Raw genomic sequence first — 23316 nt, 5'->3', positions numbered from 1 at the left:
CCCGACGACATGTACTAAGCTGAACAGGTAAAAAACGTCTCCGAGTAGAACTCCATCAATCTTCTTACATCAGCATTAAGAGAATAAACTCAAACACTTACATCCGACAATACTTTTTGATGCCGGCAGTTTGGTTGCCGCTACACTCTTCCAAAGTAACAAGAATATCCAAATTCAAACGAGCTAGCTCTCATAGCCTATTCTACCATGACCACAGACGCAAATAAACTTTTTGAATAATAGCACAGGGCTGACAATTCGCGAAGTTGCTCCACTACAAGCATTATGAACGCCCATGAGTACTTTCTGTAGCTACGCTAATTTTCAACTTAATAACTTTCTTTCTCTTTCGAACTCTCGCATGTGTTCTTTTTTATAAGGCATAAGTCACCTGACAAAAAGATATTATCAAAATGGACGGAAATTCATCGCTTCGAACCATTTCTGCTGCGTAACTAGCTACCAGGCGCCATCTTTCATATTCATACATACATATTTTATTTTTCCAGATGGCAGCTAAAAGCTACGAGCTTCACCAGGCCCAGGAGACACAATACATGGCAATAGCGTGTGTTTACCAAAAATAGATAATAAATATTCACCCAAATAGTTCACAAACGAAATTGATCTGTTTTGCTTCCATAGCATACACACAGAGTTTAGAATACATGATGCATAACACATAAAGGGATCTCACATAAAGCAAAACAACAACAAAGAGTAATAACATCAATGTGCAGTTGAATATGGAATATCTCTAAGAGAATAAAAATAACAGTAGAAATCATATATTAGCAAAATAGGAATGCAGCTGCTTAACACTGTATTCACGGACAGAATAATATTTGTTGAACGCAGCAGGAAGGTTATGGGTCAAGGACTGATATTTGTAGAAAGTGCGAAAGTGCGGGATCGCCCATTTGTCTGTGTCTCTTATGTTAGAATATATAATGCGCTGTTTTATAGACGCCAACGAAGCTATAGTGCTTTTTAGTTGTGGGGAGGAGTAGCAGGCTGCCTGTGATAAACGAAAGTCGTATATGGTAGAGAGAGGGTGTGGTAGATGGTCCTTGGCGATCACAAAATGAACAAGGGAGGGTAAAACCTCAGGTTGCTTGAGCCAACGTTTCGACAAGGGGACTTGTCTTCGTCTGGGCAAAGCGTTCATCATTGGCAGGGATTAAATAGGGCCTTCGCTCCGAGGAGGAAGGCCCCGGGGGTGGGGAAGGAAAGTGGTGTGAGAGGGGATGCGTGTCAGGAAGGGGAGGGAGGTGAATCTTGATTCGTTAAGCTGCAATAGTGGAAAGACTTATATCCCGAGGGTGTGTAATGAACAAAGGCTTTGAAGGGGCTGCGATGGGGGGTTGGCGCTGGGTGGAATTGAAAAACTCAGATAAGAGGATTAGTCAGCGTGGTACAGGGAAATGAGAACAAGGCAAACAAAATAGGCTGGCACTGGAAGGAGAAGGAAAGGGGGAACATTTCCAAGGAAGGACAAGGCAGGGGGGGGGGGGGGGCATAAGGTTAAGGGCGGAAAAGGATTCTTCACAAGATGATAGGTGTAGTATTTGCGATGCAATGGACAATATGATAGGCAATACCAGGTTTCAGATAAAAACGCCTCGGGAAGCTTCTGGATCAAAGCTATGACAGATCGATATACACCATTTTAAACGCTAGTCGTTCACGTACGCTAGCCGTTCACTGTCGAAAGCCGAAGCCAACTATTCGACGACCGAGAAAGAATGTCTCGCCATTATTTGGGCCACGTCGAAATTTCGCCCCTACCTGTACGGACGACCATTCAAGGTTGTGAGCGATCACCATGCTCTGTGCTGGCTAGCCAATTTGAAAGATCCCTCCGGCCGCCTTGCCCGTTGGAGCCTGCGTCTTCAAGAATTCGACATAACTGTAGTCTACAAATCTGGCCGCAAGCATTCCGACGCAGACTGCTTGTCGCGAGCCCCCGTCGACGCAGCAAGCGAAGAAGAAGACGACGACGCTTTCTTAGGACCGGTAAGCGCCAGCAGTTTCGCGGAGCAGCAGCGCTCGGATCCTGAATTGCAAAGCCTAGTTGATTACCTGAAAGGCAAGACCGCATCGCCTCCCCGAGGGTTCAAGCGCCAACTGTCGTGCTTCGTCGTTCACAATAATGTCCTCCTGAAGAAGAACTTCGCGTCCATCAGGACAGTACATCTTCTTGTCGTGCCCAAGAATCTTAGGCAAGAAATTATGCAGGCATGTCATGATGAGCCGACTGCGGGGCATCTCGGGATTGCTCGCACGTTGCACCGCATCCAGGAGAAGTACTATTGGCCGCGGCTAGCTACCGACGTTTCCCATTATGTGAAAACGTGCCGTGAGTGTCAGCGACGCAAAACGCCTCCGAATAGACCAGCCGGACTCCTGAACCCCATACCACCTCCAACTAAGCCCTTTCAGCAAATAGGAATGGACCTCCTCGGCCCCTTTCCGACTTCATCATCAGGTAACAAATGGATCATCGTGGCCACCGACTACATGACCCGATACGCTGAAGCAAAAGCGTTGCCTAATGGTACCGCAACGGAAGTCGCAAAATTTTTTGTCGAACAAATTCTCCTGCGACACGGCGCCCCGGAAGTGCTCATCACAGACAGAGGGACGGCATTTACAGCGGAGCTGACGCAAGCCATTTTAAAGTACAGCCAGACAAGCCATCGGAGGACAACTGCCTATCATCCGCAAACCAACGGACTGACAGAGCGTCTGAACAAGACCATCGCAGACATGCTCTCCATGTACATCGACGCCGAACACAAGACGTGGGACTCTATTCTGCCCTACGCGATCTTCGCCTATAATACTGCCGCCCAGGAGACAACCAGGTTTACTCCATTCCAGCTGGTATACGGCAGGAAGCCCACGACAACACTCGACGCAATGCTCCCGCACGTTTCCGACGAAGACAACCTCGACGTCGCTGCCTACCTTCATCGCGCCGAGGAAGCCCGAAGACTTGCGCGGCTTCGCATTCAAGACCAGCAGCACACCGACGCCCGACGCTACAATCTGCGCCGACGAGACACGCATTACAAGCCAGGTGATCGGGTTTGGATATGGACGCCAGTTCGCCGCCGTGGATTGAGCGAAAAGTTGCTGCGACGCTACTTTGGCCCGTACAGGGTTCTCCGCCGCATCGGTGACCTCGACTATGAAGTCATCCCCGACGGCATGACAGCATCTCAGCGACGCCACCCACGCCCGGAAGTCGTACATGTCGTACGCCTGAAGCCATATTATGAACGCTAAAGGACTCGGTTTTCATTCTCCGTGTTTATTTTCATTTTAAAGCATCGAGACGATGCTTCTTTGGAAGGGGGGTAATGCCACGTATCATTGTAGTGTTTGTTCGTTCACGCTCAAGGCTGCAGGAAAAGGTAGCTATCACTTTTGTTCGTGACGCGAGAAGCGACCAGACTAATCTCGATTGATCGCAGCCATGAAAGGCTGCATCTAGGTTTTTCTAGATTACTGTAGATAATCTTGTCTTGTTATCTGGAAGTTTCCTTGCCGCCTTTAAATTGAGCGATGCCGCGAGCAGCGGCCATTCGTAGTTCGACGATTGACGAGCACGCTTGTTGCTTACGCCGCCACCGAGTCAGTTCTTATTTTGAGGGCGCAAGTCAGCCCAATTAAAGAGCTTCGTTTGCAAGTATTTCTGGTGTCTTCCTGACCGCTGGACTGCCGTCACTACAACGTGACAATATGGTAGGGTACTTAAAACCAGGAGTCATTTTCGATATCTACCTCTGTTACGCTGCTCTACAGTTTTAAAATCTGAGAAATGGGTAAAATTTGGCCCCCTCCGATAGGCAGCATCGTATGATATTCAAACGCCCTGGGAAGCTCGTGTATTAACAGCACAAAACTGAAACTTCGGCACATTCCTCATCTAAGTGTATACTATACAAATCCCCGAGTCATTTTTTGTAGGTGCTTTTGTTCATATTTCAAGAAATGCTTCGGCGCGGCAGACAAGGACAAAACGTAGAATAACACCACAGAGCGCCTGTGGTGTTATTCTACGTTTTGTCCTTGTCTGCCGCGCCGAAGCATTTCTTGAAATATGTATGACCAACTGGCCTACAAAACAACCCTTCTCTGCTTTTGTTCACGTTTTACGATTTTTTCGTACCCCTTCCCATTCAGTTACGTGCCGTGTCGCCGCCGCTGTCGACAGATGGCGCAAGTAGTACATGTCCCGGAAAGCTGGGCATGCCGCAGCAAGAGAGCGGCTGTCAAAATAAAAGGCGAAGCTCCGAGTGGTCATTGAGTGGTTACATGCGCGACTGCTGTGCTCAAGGTCTGGGCTCACTACAGCCCTCACCCGCCGCGCCCCCTTACCGCTACCTCTGCGTTCATGCGGAAAAAGCATGCAAACGGAGGTCCATCGGCGGCACAATGTGCCGTAGAATTCGCTACTTCGAGTGCTGGTCTTATGTTTCTTAACATACAGAATAAGTCAAGTTCTGTTAGCAATTCTTGAAAGCGAAGGCGTGAAAGGGCAGCTTCCCAATCGACAGTTGCTATCGTAGGGCACTGGCCTACAGCTTTGAAAATACGGCGCTAGTTTATTTTCGTTGCTTCGGTCTCACGTATTCAAGAAGCATGCTGCAGGCTGGCGAGGGCATAACGTTTTGCTATGCGCCCTTTGCACCAAGTTTCCGGTTGGTTTCCGGTTTCTAGAAGCGTAATTCCAGGCCGAACGTGATGCACCCTACTTGCAGTGTGACACTTTGAGAATTGCTGGTACATTCCTTCCATGAGCGAGTGCGGGCTTTGACTCTAAAAAGAGGCCACGCACTGCACACTCAACAGGCAAAGAAACGAAAACAGAAAACAGAAATGTCTGGGAGAAAAAATAAAGCAGAGGAACGAATTGAGTCTGTGACAAGCGCTGCCAGACTTGCGCCGTGACCTCACCCGACGATCACGGTGGGGGGGCGCGTGATCCGTTCTCGTGCGTTCCTGCCCGTCACTTTCGAGCTGCATGTCTGCCACGGGCGGCGGCAAAGAGGGCGCTCCAGATGGGTACACTTGAGGGCCGCCGCGAAAACGACGAGCCGGTAACGTCGACAAATTCGGCAGCCTCGTGTTGTTGGAATGAGAGCGCTCAGTAGACTCTGTTTCCGAATTGTTTTGCGTGGGGTGTCTCAGTTCCTATCTCGCGTCTACAGAACTGATTCCGTGAACAAGTGATAGCTATGGCCGTTTTTGTTACGCAGCATTTTGCTTCTTGCGAAGATCGCCAAGTGGGTGGACTCTCGTGTTGTCCAAGTCTCTTTCTCTGTCCGTGTTTTTTTGCGCTTGTACGTGACTGCTATGAACCAACTAGCCCAAAGGTCTGTGCTCTGTGAAAATGCACGAAATTTTCCCTATCAGTGAAGAAAACTGCCAGAGGGCATGTCTTGGTTTTAAAGCATAGAAGTAGAAACTGCTTTCGTTACCATCAATGCGAAAGATCAGTGATTACGTCGGCGGTAGCTGCCTTCGTTCCTCGCAAAGCTTAATTCTGTGCTTTCCCTCTATGCTTGGTACGCTCTGCTCCTCCTCTTGACACTTCGTCTCGGGACCTCAACTTGACGGTTAGGCTATACACTTCTGCTCTTTCATTTCCATGCCTTGGGATGTGTACATGCGCTTCGCCGCAAGGCCCAGTATTGAGGTGCCGTTTATATACGTTATCTTGGCGCTTTTTTTTATCGGTGTATTTTTTAATGTGAATGGATTAGCTGCTTCATACGAAAGAAAACCCGTCACCAGAAGTTGTCTGCGAAAGGTGTCCAAAAAGATATGTGCATAAGGAGTGGTACCTCTCACGTGACCCCGTTTGAAGAAATTCGCCGGTATTGGGATTCGAACCCAGACCATCTGCGTGCCAAGCGGGCACGCAACGCATATTCCACGAAAGTTCTTCCTGTTTCCTTTATTGCATGAAAATAGTGCCGAAAAACAAAATCTGAGTGTGCTTATGCCACAAACCACCAGGCACTCTGAGTAATACGAGCCCACAAAACCCCTGCACGCCCCCACCTTCCCAAACATCGAAAGTGTATTTACTGCACGTCGTACACACCAAAACCACGTTCACTTTGGACCCCTCTAACACGATCGAACCAAAGACCCTTCGTGACATATAGCCCCTTTCTGCAGTACATACATACGTCACGAAGGGTCTTTGGTTCAAGCGTTCTAAAAGGGCCCTAAGTGAACGCGTTGTGGTATGTACGACGGAAGTGTTGGGGATGTGTACTGATGTTAGAAAATGATGACTTGCAAAAATAAAGTTGCTGACCTCATCCAAGAGTCACGTGATAAGTGTATCGTGACAACGATGACTTGCAAAAAAGTTACTGACGGTCAAACGCGCATTACTCCAATGCAGCAGACTGCAGTGCTGTCCAAGTTTTTATGCTTCGGGCCGTCCGTCTCGCACCGAGGCTCAGGATGAAAGCATCATATGCATGCTTACCTTAGCTTCCTGACAAGTAACCGCTTATCCCAAGGCCGTGGCACAGGCACACTGTGCACTCCTTTAAACGCCCGCACGACTGTCGATTGAACTGAACTTCTCGTCTGGTCTTGCACTCTTAATTTCGTTTATGTCCTTACTAGTATGCGAGCCGGTACGGCTGGTACAATCTGCAGATGCGATCTGTGAAGTAGCCCGCCTAAATCATTTTTCCTCAGTCTTCGTTTTCACTGCCGTTCGTCCCTGCTCCATACGCGCTTCTTTCGGCATTGTACGCATCCTTCTTCTCCTCCTCCTCCGCCTCTCTCTCTCTCACACACATGCACACACGCACAAACACACACACGCACGCGCCTGCATGCTACAAGGTGCGTTTTGGATTGTTCCAGCTAGAAGGGCTCATGCTAGTGATTTGCGTCTTTTCCTGGGCACACATCTCTTCACAATTGTCTTCAGAAGCTTTATAGAGGAAACAACACCGTTATCCCTCGGAACCCTTCACATGCGAACACGGCCATGATCAATTTGCATTAAAGCTTCTCCGTAACATCTATGACATCACCCATCAGCGTGGCGAACACATAAGGGGATTACTGTCAGTGACCCTTTTCGTAGAAATCTCAATGTGCGCGGTCACTTTTCCCCGCCCTCATCCACCTCACTCCCTCGTCCCATCGCTGTCCTACCGGCAGATTGACACTTTGCAACCGTGGCTTTTTAGCGGTACTGCCCAACACCACCTACAAGAGGTAAGTGGCTTTGGTCGATTAGCGCTAACCCAGATGGTGTCCCACTGCCGCCGCATCCAGTGACGTCCGCGGTCACAATGGGGCTTGTTGCTGTCAGTAGCCCATCAAGGGAGCGTGAGAGCAAATGCTGCACACCTCGCGAGCGGAGGCAGCACAGTGAGGAACGTTAGTTAGTGAAGGAGCGAGAGCACCGCCAAGACACGCTCTCGTGAGTTCGTAGACCGCGGCTACAAGCAGCATGTTTCTGACAACGTGAACAAAGTTGTTCGATGTCTTCTATCAATTCCCAGAACTTGGAGCTTGTGATCTTGTACTACAAGAAATGCTGCGTGTACGGCGTGCTAAGTCTTATTCCGTGTATTGCTACCTCAGCACGTACAAGAGGCTAAGAGAAGTTTAACAAATCAAGGTCATTCAACTCGAAAAAGAACAAGAAGAGTAAGGAAGAGTCAGAAAAATAGAAAGTGTGTACTAGAGAAAAGAAAGCGAGCAGCAATACACGCCGCGACCTGGAAAAGGTTTGTACAAGACGGATGACGATGACAAGCAGCCGCCCATTCTTGTCAGCCTTGCCGGCTCATGTGCCACCCGGGCGTCGAAGAAGGGGGCGAAAGTCTGCCGGGTGAAGGAACTATAAAGAAACCGAAGGCGATAGTTTTTTTATTTACTTTTTCCTATTTGCGTTGCGTGCCGTTTCTGCCAGAAACGATGAGCGCTGTCGTTTGGCGCGGCGAGAGCCGCGTATGCCGTTGACGCTGCGTCCAGGTGACCGACTATAATGGCCCGCGCCGCCCTGTGTCCTGATTTCGCGCTCCCGAAGGCATCCCGCCATTGGCTGCGTGTCGGCCGCGGACCGGCGGCGGGCATCGCCTCGGCAGAAAGGGAGAGCCTTCTGAGATGCCGCTCTTCGCCGCCGCACTGGACTACTGCGCGGAAAAACCTCCGTACACTGGTTTTCTCCCGCCTTTCCCTCCCACCGCGACGCGGTCGTCGCCGCTTGCTGTGGAGGCCCCCCGCGAAAGTTGAACGGGACGCGCATCCTCTCGGGCCGCTCTCCTCGTTCTTGGCGAAGGCATCCCTCCTCGTGGCCAGCGGGCATGATCGGACGACGGACGCAGCCGCGCCGAAGTCGCGCTGCCGGCGTCGCCTGCATCGTCTTCGCTATCGCCTACTGCTGCTGCTGGTGCTGCGCCGATGTCGCGCTAGCCGAGGGCAATGTGGCACCAGCGCTGGGAGACGATGAGAAAGCCTCGGCTTTCATGGACGACCTCAGTCCTTCGAGAGAAGACGCCGACAGCGCCGCGCCGCCACCCAGGATGACCTGGGAAGGATTTATGCACAACATGACGACTGGCTTCAGCACCGTGCTGCACAAGATTTTCCCCCTCATGGTGAGGGCCAGCTCCGAAGTCGAAGTAGGGCCTGAGTGCATGGCAAGCTACTTCAAGGTCTTCCTCGGTCTCAGGAAGCTCAAGGGCTGGGCCGTCAGGCGTAAGTTCGCCGCTCTTGGCTCTGCTCGTTTGTTTGTTTCCGGCTGTTCGTATCCTGTCATTGTGCGTTTAACCAGATTTTGTATTACTGGCGACACTGTGGCAATGCACAGCACAGCGATGCACAGCGCTATGTGGAAGAGCACTTTTTCTGCTGTGATTTTTTTTTTGAGCTTGGGATAAATTGCTTGGTGCAGGATGACTGTGGTAATGCCTGTCTCTATACGACGAGAGTACTGACGCAATGACACACAGCTTAGTTGAACTTAGTAATCGCATAAGGACGAAAAATCAGTTCGTCCTTACGCGATTCTCACCACGCATTACGCCCTTACCACGCCTTTATGTCATCCTGTCGGGGGATTTTATGGTGCAATTCAAACAAGGAGAACAAATCCAAGAGTTTGCGTATTGTATGTCTGGTGCGTGCAGTACTCGACAAAGACGAAGTCGGCAAATTGCGCTCGTTTAGGAATTTCGGGACAACAAAGGATTTGCTATTTTAAAGAGGACGACAGAAAAAGCCCAGCGTGCGTGCACGACAGACATTATTTGGTGGACCACGGACGCAATTATATGAATGGCCGGCTCGAATGTAAGAAACAGAAAACTTTCATTGTTATGTTCCAGCGTCAGATTAGGATGTTCGGAGGCTCCAACGCCCTTGCTGAGTGTTTTGGAACAGGCATGCCTCCGCTCCTCGGGGCGTTTTTGTTGTACTTACTTTCTTGGGATTGGGCACAGATAACAGTCTCGGCGCCGGCCTAAGAGGAAGAAGCACGGATAGATTAAATCGCGCAAAACGACGCCCTATACACTCTTTCCACATGAGCCGAAATCAGTGTGTGTACCCTGTCTAATATTCTCCTGCGTTTCTCGGCTACTTCAGATCTCATGCAGCAATGCGTCTTGTTCAAGAAACATCCAACCACATCACTGCTTTAAAATATTTCCTAATGGTGAAGTACAGAAGCGACGGCATTGCTTTAATGACGATGACGCTATTGCTTGAGGCTCATGATATATCTAGATTTCAAAAGAATCAAAGCCAAAACAACAAAGTTCATGTTAAGCACGCGGAAAAGAATCACGGAGCTGACGCTTTAACGGGACAAAAAAGAATGCGCCAGAGCCAAGGGCTAGAAATGTACGTGTCAATCCGTTTAGGCTCCAGGACGTGCTGACTCGTTGAACAAGCCTGCGAACGACGGCGCGCTCACGGTGCCGGTCCATCGCAGGGCTGCTGCGCGCGTCGTTTTCCCTCTTCTTTCTTGCTTTATTTATTTCTTTTCTTACGCACGAGCAGCGGCGAGCCGGCTGCTCTCGATTGCCGTGTAGCGAGAAAGCTTTCTTTAACCTACACGCTGGCTCCATTCAGCACATCCTGTACTTGCAGAGGGGAAAATACGAATGAGCCAGATTTGTCTTTTTGTTGAGCTCCTTTCCTACGCTCCATTTTCTCCACCTGAGAGGGATCTCTATTGTGATTTTACGATGAGCCATTACTACCAATAGGTGGTCGTGATGCTGTAAAAATGAACACAGAATTCGTGATTATTGCTTTATTGGCAGAATGATCGAATATTGTCGACGGTGTTTGCAAATGTAAACCAGCTGCAGTTGTTTCCTTTTTTGTAAGCATAAACGACAAGGAGAACTTCGTTTGATTTTGACGGTGGTATGGCCAATACTGATCGCCCTGCTCAACTTTTTGTGTGAAACAGGCCTGGATACTCGTCTGTGACTGCCTGTGCACAACCTACATGGTTAATGACATGTGTCGATGTTTGTGTTGCAGACACCAGTTTTATGAGTTTTATGTGCGTCTACAAACCGCGATGCGTGTGCCAGCCAGTGTGGTGTGTGTGCGTGCGTGCGTGCGTGCGTGTGTGTGTGTGTGTGTGTGTGCGTGTGTGTGCGTGTGTGTGCGTGTGTGCGTGTGTGCGTGTGTGCGTGTGTGCGTGTGTGCGTGTGTGCGTGTGTGCGTGTGTGTGTGTGTGTGTGTGTGTGTGTGTGTGTGTGTGTGTGTGTGTGTGTGTGTGTGTGTGTGTGTGTGCGTGCGTGCGTGCGTGCGTGCGTGCGTGCGTGCGTGCGTGCGTGCGTGCGTGCGTGCGTGCGTGCGTGCGTGCGTGCGTGCGTGCGTGTGTGTGTGTGTGTGTGTGTGTGTGTGTGTGTGTGTGTGTGTGTGTGTGTGTGTGTGTGTGTGTGTGTGTGTGTGTGTGTGTGTGTGTGTGTGTGTGTGTGTGTGTGTGTGTGTGTGTGTGTGTGTGTGTGTGTGTGTGTGTGTGTGTGTGTGTGTGTGTGTGTGTGTGTGTGTGTGTGTGTGTGTGTGTGTGTGTGTGTGTGTGTGTGTGTGTGTGTGTGTGTGTGTGTGTGTGTGTGTGTGTGTGTGTGTGTGTGTGTGTGTGTGTGTGTGTGTGTGTGTGTGTGTGTGTGTGTGTGTGTGTGTGTGTGTGTGTGTGTGTGTGTGTGTGTGTGTGTGTGTGTGTGTGTGTGTGTGTGTGTGTGTGTGTGTGTGTGTGTGTGTGTGTGTGTGTGTGTGTGTGTGTGTGTGTGTGTGTGTGTGTGTGTAGACATCACCCGTGAAACTCATTGTATTATGCCATCATCAGCCTTCATTCGCACTTTCGTTTTCCTCCTCTTCCCTTTCCCCTGTGTGGAGTAGCAGGCCAGGGCCATGTTACCACCGGCCGACCTCTCCACCTTTCCCTCATTAAAATTCCTTTCTCTCTCTCTCTCTCTCTCATGACGACACTGGCCTTTCAGCTAATTTAGCTCAATATGGGTATGGAGGGTAGGAAGCTTTGGTGAAATTCACTCCGAGTTATGATAAAAGGCAGGTGAGATGAGAGTTCTACTGCACGAATGACTTCTTGAGTCAGGCAACGAAACGGCATAAAAATTTTTCCTCACTCACTCACTCTGTCGATTGATCAAGAGGTGAGGACAGGAGGGTGGTAGGTTGAACGGAATAGAATTCAACTGTATTCGCATCAAGTATGCAGTACATTATGTAGTTAGTTGAACGGCTAATTGATTACAATTGTAAAACTGAAAAAAAGCGAACAAAATTCACACAATAAATGTTTAAATGCTGCAAAATCAAAGTTGGATTCGTAGAAAGGAAAGAGCGCTGTAACTGCCTCACTTGAATTAGAGGCAGTTACTGCGGACTTTATTTTACTCAAAAGCAATTTAAATTTTTTTACTACTTAATCATTTATTTTTGAATGCTCCAGATTTGAATGAAAAGATCTGCTAATCCCACTTCCACCAATGACCATGACCATTTTGGTGCCTGCTCCTTGTGACGTGCTATCTTTAAACGCGTGAGTAAAATTTAAGGTCAAATTATAGGGCTCTGAGGACCTCTTTTGATAAAGCTGGGGTTTGTCTATCCAGCGTGTTGGAAGCTACAGGGCAACCCCCGATTCACCTCATGCTATGCCGACTGTAAAACATATGAAGTACTGTCGGCGCCTGGTTGTATACAGGGTGATTAAAAAATCTATATCAATACAGTCATCCGGAGGCCGTTACAGGATGGTTACAAGACAATATATACAGCATAGCAGTGCTACCGAAGTCAAGAACAGACCAAACAAGGAAATGATACAAGGAAAGGCACAATACAAAGCAAGAAGCAGCAGACAAAATGCATGAAGGTGTCATCAATTTTGGCACATCCGCTAGATGAAACAGATGTAATACATCCAGCAACATACGTTTTTCATTAGACAAATTCTCATCTTTAAAGTAGCCGCTACGTATTTCTAGCTGAAGTATAAAGTTTAGTTACCCTCGTTTCAAAATTCTTTACTGTGTCTATAATGTTACCATTTCATATGGCAGCGAGTTCCACTCTATTGTTCTGGGGAGAAACGAGCGCTTATACATCTTTTTGTGCTCATATGGGTAGAATTTGGTCTTGGTGGTTGCTTTTGACTGCTCGAGACAAACGCGGTTTTGTGTTCTGTTGTGTGTTTAAGCTAAACTAGTTACGGCAAATCAGGTCGAGAAATTCTAATCTAGCTATCCTTCTGCGTTGGGAAAGTGGAAGTTGAGTTTCTTGATAATTTTGGTTACGGAGTCGGTTGAACAATATTTTGACAAGATAAACCTTGCTGCTGTTCTGTAGATTTTTTTTTTCAATTCTACCTATCAGATTTTTTTTAACAGATCCCACACGACGCTCGTGTTCTCTAATGTGAGATGGACAAGCGTTAAATATGCAGCTAACTTAGTTTTTTCAGGAGCATGTTTTAACTTTCGCCTCAAGTACCAGAGTTTTTTTTTTTTCAGCTGAGGAGCATTTATCGTTTATATGTGTTTTCCAGTTGTGGTCATTCAATATGGTAATTCCCATGTACGTAAAGTGATTTACACAGTTTACGATCGTACCATCTATATCGTAATCGAAGGAGTATATGGTTTTATTCTTTCCTTTGTAGCCGTATGGCTGCTCTCGGGTGGATGTCAATGAGTAATTACTCCCTTATTACAAATTTACTCCACCTTGGGGGATTCTCCTAAACATTTGACCAACACAGTGCCATTTATATAAGTCAGAAAAAGCACGGGTCGTAGCATAGATCCCTGAAGGGCTCCTGACGTTAGAGGAAAAATTCTGAATTTCGCGCCATTTACTTCTATGAAGTGGGTTCTCACTAAATATGATTTCATCCATTTTATAATGATAATGTTAACGCCAAGACTAAGTAGTTTATCAAGAAGGTCTAGGTGTAGAACGCGGTCGAGAACTTTTGAGAAATCGGTGCAAACAGCATCTAACTGACATTTCGCATTAAGTACGCAAAGAAATCATGTACGGTTTCGGCAGGTTGTGTAACTATTGGCAAATTTGTCTGAAACCATGTTGGTTAAGAATAAATATATTAGCATTTTCAAAGTAATTAAATTAGGTTTTTTATATTACTTGTTCCGTAATCTTGCAGCATGTGAAAGTAATTGAAATAGGCCTACAATTTTCGATGCTGTGTCTGTCACGGGATTTATAGATAGGAATAACTCCTGCTGTAAGCCAATCAGACAGCAATTTGTGCTGCTCTAGGGACGCCTTAAAGATGATATAGACATGCTTAGATGCCCATTCCGCATATCGTTTTAAAAATTAATTTGAGCTACCATCAGGACCGGCCGATTTTTTTGTATTTATGTTAAGCAGTAAAGCAAATATTCCCTCCTCAGCGAAAACGACCTGAGGCGTAAACAACATCCCTTCGGTGCGCTTCTCATCAAGGTTTGCGGATGGTGGAGCGAACACAAAATTAAAATATTCCGCATATTTTTCAGCAATTCATTTCCCAATCGTCGCTAACTTTATTGTCTTCAATACGACATATTGTATTTTTTGCGTGCGGCGGGACAGTTTGACGCCAAAAACAGTGTGATGAATCTCTCATAAATTTAGATAATGTCTGTGTGTAAAAGTGTTCTTTTGCAGCCAGATGCATGTGCTTAAAGATGCACTAAAGAGAAATCTGAAATCGTCTTTTTACGGCGGGAACTCGATCTACACGCTCGGACCATTCTTAGAAACTTCAAATTATTGTCCTGTGCGGCCGATTTTCATAATTTAAATCGGATTAAACGTCCCGGCTCTCGCCTTTTTTTTTTAATTCACCGCAGACGGTAAGAAAAGTCAACCAAACTTTCAGCCAGTCCCTGGCGGCTTGCCGCTCTGCCATCGGCGGTGTCATACGTAGCGATCAGCCAAAGCAAAGAGTCCACGCGTATTTTGATTTCCGTGGGCCTAATTTGCGGCTATGTAGCCTTTTACCACATCTGTTTATCCACGGAAACCTAAAAAACAATATATAAGCGAAAGCAGAGTCGCCACGCGACTGCCTGAAAGGAACTCCACGCGTTATTTGACTCCTCCTACAGTCTGCGGTGAGTTCAAAAAAAAGGTGGGAGCCGGGACGTTTAATCTGATTTATATTAGGGAAATCGGCCACACAGGACAATAATTCAAACTTTCTAAGAATTCTCGGAACATGTAGATCGAGTTCCCGCGGTAAAAAGACGAGTTCAGATTCCTCTTCAGTGCACCTTAAAGATTTCGAGAAAGCCGAGAAATCTCGGTTTTGTTCCTTTCTTTATTCCTACTTCTGCGTCTTTTCTTTTAAGCCGAATTATTTTTTGGTTAATCCAAGGATTGCGCTTTCTTACTGTCTTGGTTGGCTTTGGCACGAACTTTTCCAAACAGCAGTTGACCGTAATTTAAAACTTATTTCACAAATTGTTGACGTCAGTCGCTCCATGTAACGAGTACAATAAGATCTCTAGATCGCTCAAAATGTTAACACCGTCTGCATTACAATAATATCTTATACAGATAGTTGGTCGCTTGTAATTCTTCGTAGGCAGGGCTTCTTTTTACACAAAGCAAAACCAATTTATGATCTGAAAGTCAGTCTTTGACAAAGACGCTGCTTTCTGTTGCATTGCTTGCACTTACAGCAGGTATTGTAACGATTACGAGGTCAGTTAATCGTAGTGTTTTCGCGAACGTTCACAAACTTTATTTTAAAAATTGTCACAGATACGTCACTACGGTCTGTGCATGTGGATTGCACCGCAAGGCGGAGGTTATGTACCTCATGTCGATCAATAATTAGACGCTTAATTAACTAAAAGTAACGAATGAAATATTTATTTTTCATTTTAGGGGTAAAGTTTAAAGGTTTTAAAAGTGAGCCAACTATTTACATTTTCTTAAGCGGAAATAGGACTCGAAATATCGAACGTAAAAAATACGCATTTAAGAGCTCGTTGGGTTGGCTTTCTAGCATTGCGTATGAATAAAATGGCGTTGCTGCGCGTAGCATTGTCGCCGAAATCAAGTTAACGTCTTCTGGATCGTCAAATACAAAAACGGCGTCTGTATTTGATGCATACAGATGACTTTTGTGCATTTTATGAAGGACGTAGGAGCAGTTAGCGTCATTTCGGCGACAATACTACGGGCAGCGACCTCATTTTAAAAATACGCGATGCGAGAAAGCCAGCCTAACAAGCTTTCAAATGTGTATTTATTTTACGTTCGGTATTTCGAATCTCATTGCCGCTTAAGAAAATTTAAAAAGTGTGCTCCCCTTCGATTCTGGCGGCCTTCAATTTCGCAATATAACGTTTACCCCTAAAATGAAAAAGAAAAAGTTTATTAGTTAATGTTAGTTAATTAATCGTCTGATTATTGATCGACATGCGGTAATAATGTCCGCCTTGCTGTACAATCAACTTGCACGGACCACACCGATGTATCTCTCGCAGTTTTTAAAATAAAAATCTGTCCTTGCCGCCTGTTAGCTAAGCACTGTTTGTTCACTATTATCGCCTGGCCAGGTCAGTTAGTCGGTTAAACAGGCTAATCAACTGCATGCAGGACACCGACACGAAACCGTGTATAGTCGTCACGAAAAAGTATGTTCTGACTAGCGCGAATACTGGCGGGAATTTTAATCGCTGTCATCAACACGCAGACAACGTGGTGCCCCGACCTCGCGCTCAATTAACCCAGCGTGGCAACTCAACGATATCATGTCGACCTAGCTCTTAGAAGTAAACACCGAGTTGCGTTTTTGTCTGCCGGCCGGCTATCTCATTTAACATGAGCTACTCTTTTAATGAGAATAGAAATTTCTTCTACAAGCACAGCTCCAAGTGCTGCCATCTGCATGTTAATTACTGGTAAATAAATTGTTCATGATGACAAAAACACCAAGCCAGACTTTAAGTCACTGTTAACCGCAGAAGATTGCTACATTACATCACCGAAAAAGGTCAGTATTCAATTCATCGAAAGTAATATTCGCCGAAAAAAAAAAAAACTAAGTTTCGTTCTGAAATAAAAATCGAAAAAGTCCGCCGAATTAAAAAAAAAAACAAATGTCCACCCCCCTATATTCCGCCTGAGGTGTTTCTGGACGGCGAGTAAAGGTGCAGAGCAGGGCCTTTTATTCGGTCGATGTACCGAGATGTGTGTCGTAGCGACGGCAGTAAACAAGTAGAAATGGTGCACCAGCCTCTCGCTAGCTTGTGGAGCGCCGTCGCTTTGAAAATTAAATTTTTTTCTTGGAACAGGTTTTCATCTATTGAAATTTACAAGGTCAGTTCTATCAGACTATGGCTTATATCGAACTTATTTGTTTTTATTGCTCTAGTTCAAGCAAAATAGTAGCGACTCCGTTCAGAATTCTCCCGTCCCGTCTCAGGGAAATAACGCCTAGCATAACTGTGGTGGCACATGAACACGCAGCCTCATTATACGGCTCACATTAAGTCTGCTATGAGGCAGCTCTACTCTGGCGCCTGTGCTGCGCAGAGTGCTCAGTACATAGCACATGGCAGTACATGGCCCCGCTGTGCCACTTGAACGCTTCAAATGAGGCCACGAAGGACACTAGGTTCAAGTGAAGAAGGAACTTTTAGCATGAATGGCTGATTTATAGCACCCTGGCTCCACAATGCAGTCATTCAGCTTGCTGAATTAAGTGACTTCACCAAAGGCAAGTTGTCCGTTTTATCTGATTGTGACGCCGACATTGGTTATTACAAAGCGACGGGCCGAAACCTTAGCCACTGGTGTAATTCGAGCTATTAAAAAAATATATTCTCTGCGGGCTTTGCACGGGGCATCACATTTGCAGGAATGAAGTCAAATGACTGCAGTCCTAAGAAATCGCTCACTCAGGGAAAAATCATTTCCAAGCCGTGCGGGATCACAGCATGGCTAAGAGGCCTAAAATAAACGCCCGAATGCACTGGGAAGCGCGACGCGCCAGCCATCTAATAATGGCGTGCCTGAAAACAAGCTCACTGCCTCACGCCACCAGCGCAATGTTCGGCACTTCAGTTTACCACTACCAGGCATGCGTGGCGGCGGGTCTCGCTTTTACCGTATCATACAGCCGCCTGTATGCCTCTGACCTCCATTGACGTATGACAAGTGTAACTGACATCACTTCTTCAACTAAATTATATTTTGGCAGATATTCTGGCAGCTACAGCAAATAGCTGAAAATAGCACTGCTGGCTAAAAAACTGCCCCAAAATAGAGACGCTCTTGCTTAAGCTCTTCAGCTTAACAGAACGCCATCAAAGCTTAACAGAACGCCTCAACAGAGCGCCATCAAAGCGTTACTGCAACATTTCAAGGCTACATATTTTAGCCGCCGCATATGGACACGCTGCCGGCGATTTTATCATTGGCCGGACATGGACACGACGGGCTAAATAATTTTTTCTTTCGCTTCTCTTTTGCTCACTTTATCCCATTCCCCATGTGTGGGGTAGCCAAACGAGCAATATGCCTGCATAATTAGCTTCCCGATTTTCATTTTTTTCCCCTCCTTGAAGTGGGAAAAAAGTGGTTTTTATAAGAATAGGCAATGAAATATCTGCAATGACTGCATGTCAACTTTTTATCGAGCTCGACACGGAACGCAGACATAACACATTGCATGCGTACTGCAGGCACTCAAGCGCATGCAATGGTCGTTTTTTTTTCTAAAGAATACAATTTTATTTTGCGTTCCCTTCGGCCACGGTTTGTTAAATGTGAGAGATCATAATGAAAAAAAAAGTGCAAATTCACTGTTTGCAAAATAGCAATTATAAATGTTATAACGGCACTCAATCATCGGCCATACGTCTTCAGAAGCTCACGACATCTAGTTGATTGTTTCTTCGTGGCTGGATGGTAGGGAACCCTATTGAAAATAACGAGGATGAAAAAAATAAGAACACTTTACAGCACTTGTGTAAGCAAAAAACAGAAGGTAAGCGCAGCGGTGAGAGCCTTTTCGTTCCCTCTTCCTATACCTTTCTCACTGTTCCCTGCCGTCGACATAGGACCGAGAGCGAGTGCTTACGCAATGCTCACTGCGCTTCACTCTTGAGAAGCACCTGAGGCCTCGCACATTTCTCAAGAACGAAGCTTAAGGGAGTAAACGCTATAGGCCCTGTTCCTTTGTTTCCACGGTTGGCACAGTGACCTAAACCTTGCAAGCAGTGGTATGCCTGTCCCTGCAAGTTGTCTAACCATCTCCTTTTTTTTTACTTGTTCCTATCGCATTTCAAACAGCCGCCTTCGTACCAAAAGAGGTCGCGAGTGGCAAAATGTGATCGCAAATACAACGCATTGCTTTATTGTTGAAGAAGAAAGAAAAGGCGAACCGCGAAAAGAGTGAATCGACTACAAGGGTTCTACAAACACCGCAGCCCAGGCCACGGCGACAACACACAAGCGGTGTTACCAGCAATACGGCGGATTACAAAGAGTGCCACGCACATACATGCAAGCGTGACGGGAGTCACAAAGGGTCTGTTCAAGAAGTTTTGGTGAGGGTGGGGAGGGGGGGGGGGGGGGGGGGGTAGGCAGCGGGCACTCGCTCCTACTCGGTTCGGCCGCTCGTACCGCGGCCAACCAACGAGTCTCGTCCCACGCCTAAGTAGTCACGCTTCACGCAAGATACGCCGCCGCTTCTGCTGGGTCCCACGGTTTGATCTTCGCCCAAGGCTCTACAGGAGCTTCTCGCAGTAGACGGGCTATTTTCTGGTAGCTTTTCTTTCGTCTTATAAGAGCTTGCCGGCTTCTTTTCGGACGCACTCGCTCGGCACTGCTTCTACAGGCCAGCGGCGAGAAGCGTGTGTCCTAGCATATGCCTTGCACAAAATGTACATTACAAGCGTGCCCCGCACTAATGCATGCCTTCGCACTCGGGACTAGAGGCCCCTGTGGACGATTCGTAACAGAAACTGGGGCTGCACTGAAACCGCCTTGTTTCGTCCGTGCGCCGAAGAAAGCTGCATGATAACCTGCCGAGGGGAAGAGCGCCTGCAGTTGCAGTTTTTAACGTCAACTGTGCCAATAAGTATTTTTGTTGTGACAGGAGGGCTTATTCGGTTCACAGTGCGCCCACTGGCCTCCTTGGCGATCCTGTCTACTTTTCCTTGCGCGCTGAATCCGTGACACACACACGCGCGCGCACACGCACACACACGCACGCACGCACGCACGCACGCACGCACACGCACACACACACACACACACACATAAATGTGTGCTTGCGCCCGTGCTCACCGGAAATCTATATTTGCTTTTTTAAGGATGGAATGCTGACTGGGTACACGAGTACACTGCAGTAATCAACATTTAAAATAGCGTGTCACTAACGTCGAGTCATATATTGATGTTGGAAGGTTGACTGTTGTAACCAATTGGTCCGGGATAAGCGTTTCACGCCGCACGAGTTCCAACTTCTTCCTACTAAGATCGCGCTCAATCCGTCTTATTAATAACACTGTACGGTAATAACGGCATAGGACAGCGACATCCCAAAATTGGCGCTCCATGCTGTATTGTGATTCATCAGTGTTTATTACAGTTGATCTGACTCCTACCGAACGAAATCAGGCTGGCCCAACATTCCGGCCGCTCGATTGCGCTTCTGATCGTTCGGTGAGGTTGAATCAGGAACAAAGTTACGAGAGTTCTGCAGAAGTGGTTTCATCTTGGATTGTTTCGATCCACCATTGTAAGTGCCTTAAAGTTGGCACTTACAAGGTGTTATCAGTCATTTTAAATTAATTAGTGATACGTTCACGACAGCCGCCAGTGAAATGTATGCCCACGTGGCCAAAAGTATAGTTGGAAGTATGAATTTCGTGTACTGAACACAGCATTTCTATTTTTTTAACGTTTACAAATTTTGTTTTAAAACTGTGGAAGATAGTTGGTGCGGTCTCTGCAGGTGGATTGTGCAACAGGGCGAGATTTATGTGCATGATAGAGCTCAATAACTAGACGACTAATGAAGTAAAATTAACTGACCAACTTATTATGTTTGATTTTAGGGGGCAAGATTATACTGCGAAAACGAAAGCCGTTAACATTGGATGTGAGCACAGTTTTTAAATTTGCTTTACGGGCGATGTGATTAGAAATATCGAAAGAGAAATTTACGCATTTCAAAGCTCGTTGAGTTGGCTCTCCCGCGTTGCAATCTTATAAAATGGGGTGGCTGCGCGTAGCATGGCCACCGAAATAACGTTGACTGCTTCTGCGTCATAAAATGCACAAACGCCGTCTGTATTTGCTGCATTAAAAATGCTAGTGGCGCCATTTTGTAAATGTCCAATTCGGGAAAAAAATCCAATTCAACGAGCTTTGAAATGTCTATTTTTGACGTTCGATATTTCAAACCACATTGCAGATAAAGAAAATTTGAAAACTGTCTCACCTTCGACATTGACGGTCTTCAATTTCGCATTATAATCGTGCCCCCTAAAAAATGAAAAACTAGAAACTTTGTTAAATTTAGGCAACTAATCGTCTAACACACACACACAAACACCTGTCCGCACCTGTACGTGATATAGGTAAATAATTGCCTATATCACGTACAGGTGCGGACATAAATAAACGGAACATGCTATTCCGTTCTAAGTACAATCACGTTTTTCCTATCCGAAACGAAGAAATATGTTTTGTGCTTAAGAAGCGCACTAGCGTCCACTGCCTGCTGGCACATACCATAGCTGGAAAATTCAATGAGGCAACGCGTGAACATAGCGAGAGAATATAGCGCAGAGTAGGATACGACACAAGAAGAAACGAACACGAGCACTAACTACCAACTAATTTTATTTCACACATGCAACATATTTATACAAAATAAAATTTTATGTATTGTATATGTTGTATATGTTTTATTTTATTGTCTGAAATAAAATTTGTTGGAGGTTATCACTCGGGTTCGTTTCTTCTCGTGCCCTGTCCTACTGTGCGCTATATTCTACTGCTATTATCATGCACAAACAAGCCCAAAAAGCCACGCTCTTGAACGCGTGAACATTGTTAGAAGCTAATAGCGTGTTCCGTTTACTTTTGTCCGCACCTGTACATCGTGTCCTCTTTTCTGCAATCCACCTGCCCAAACAGCACCGACGTATTTCTCAGTTTTAGAACAAAAAGCTGTAAATATTAAAGAAAATCACCCTGTATATTAGTGGGATGAAACCATCCTGCATGTATAAAAAAAATCTCTTAATAAATTTGTGAATTTTGCCCACGATTTGCTGGCACCAGCTGTAGTTCTGCCTCAGCAGTGCCTACAAACCTGCGAGTCAGGTATTAGTGCTAAAAGCCTTCATACAATGTCAGAGCCGAGCAAAAATTTTGCTTGTGCATCTTGCATCTCGCTAGTGCATTGCTCCTGGCAAAAGCGGCAAGAATTTGGCCCGGGCCTCCCCAAAAATTTGGCCCTGGCCGATTTGGCCGATTTGGCCGAAAATTGACGTCCAGCCATTACTGAGCGTGCCCGACACTATGGCAACCTCCAAATTTGGACCAGGCCATTGCCAAAATTTAGGCCACCCCAGAAATGTGACCTTGGCCGTTTTGGGCCAAAATCGACGTCCAACTATAATTGACCATGCCCGACACTATGAAATTTGGCCCGAGTCACTTCCAAAAATTTGTCTCGAGCGACCCCCCCCCCCCCCCCCAAATTTGACCTGGGACGATATGGACCTATATCGATTTCCAACCATAGTTCAGTATGCCCGACACGATGGCAGCATTCCAAATTTGCTTCAGCCACTTTCAAAATTTGGCCCGAGCCACCTACCCCCAATTGACCTTGGACGATATGGACCAAAATCGTGTCCAACTAAAACTGGGCGTTCCCGACACGATAGTCACCTCTAAATTTGACACGGGTCATTTACAAAAATTTGGTCCAAGCAACCCCCGAAAAAGTAGATCACTGCTTTGAGATTTGCACCATCTCGTTGCTATGGGGTCACTTGTGGCGTCATTATCACCGCGCTTTCGCTCATCACGTGCCACCCGGGCTAATTTTTAGGTTACGGTCCTGGGTCGGTGCACTGGTGAGGGCAGCTTTGCTTTAAACTACAAGCTATACCTCCTCTGTACAGCGACACTTTAATGAAATGTTAAATAATGATAGTCATTATTCATGTGACCTAAGGTGCTGTCTCATTGATAAGCTAGAAACTTCTCGAGATGCCACCATCTGCATTTGTGGTCTAGTTTAATGTCACGAATATACTTGAACAGGTCAGCTCAGGTAGGCAGGTCAGTTCTGTACCGGCCTGGGCCCATTAACAGAATCCGGGAAGCGTGGCTTCCGAAATTCCAGGTTAACCCCCATTAAAAAGCGATGTCTTCCATGCAGCTATGTTTGCGGCGCTGTCCTCCTCGGAGAAACTAGCATGGCCCGTTTCTCCGTGTGATGTTCTGGGCAGCACTTGTCATGTAGAGCGCAGAAAGCGCCAAACAAAAAACTCAGAAATGGCGATGCCAATTTCGTGAAACGGACTATTATGCAAGTGTCCATTTTGCCACGTACACTGATCAGAACTAATAAAAATGCCTGCAGAACGCTACCGAAGAGGAGAGCCTAGATTTGCTAAGGTCAGTTCTGTGCTGGCCTGTGCCCATGAATACACTTTAGCTTAGGCGTTAATCTTGATTAAATCGTGCTCTGTCGACTCACAGTAATCGGCGATGCGG

General features: G+C 46.5%; 1 protein-coding gene across 1 annotated transcript in view; it reads left to right on the top strand.

Annotated features, from left to right (window-relative positions):
* The first annotated feature begins 8360 nt into the window (after positions 1-8360).
* LOC149353264 (nose resistant to fluoxetine protein 6-like) overlaps positions 8361-23316 on the top strand; it is an 84720-nt gene continuing 69764 nt past the window's right edge. Inside the window, exon 1 of the mRNA XM_089577305.1 lies at positions 8361-8754. Within this exon, the coding sequence (XP_089433431.1) occupies positions 8361-8754 (394 nt within the window). The remainder of the gene's footprint in view (positions 8755-23316) is intronic.

Source organism: Amblyomma mixtum, chromosome 3 (assembly GCF_055824585.1).
Source record: "Amblyomma mixtum isolate Tamu chromosome 3, ASM5582458v1, whole genome shotgun sequence".
In the NCBI taxonomy this organism is placed as follows: Eukaryota; Metazoa; Arthropoda; class Arachnida; order Ixodida; family Ixodidae; genus Amblyomma; species Amblyomma mixtum.
This window is presented reverse-complemented; position numbering and strand designations above follow the sequence as displayed.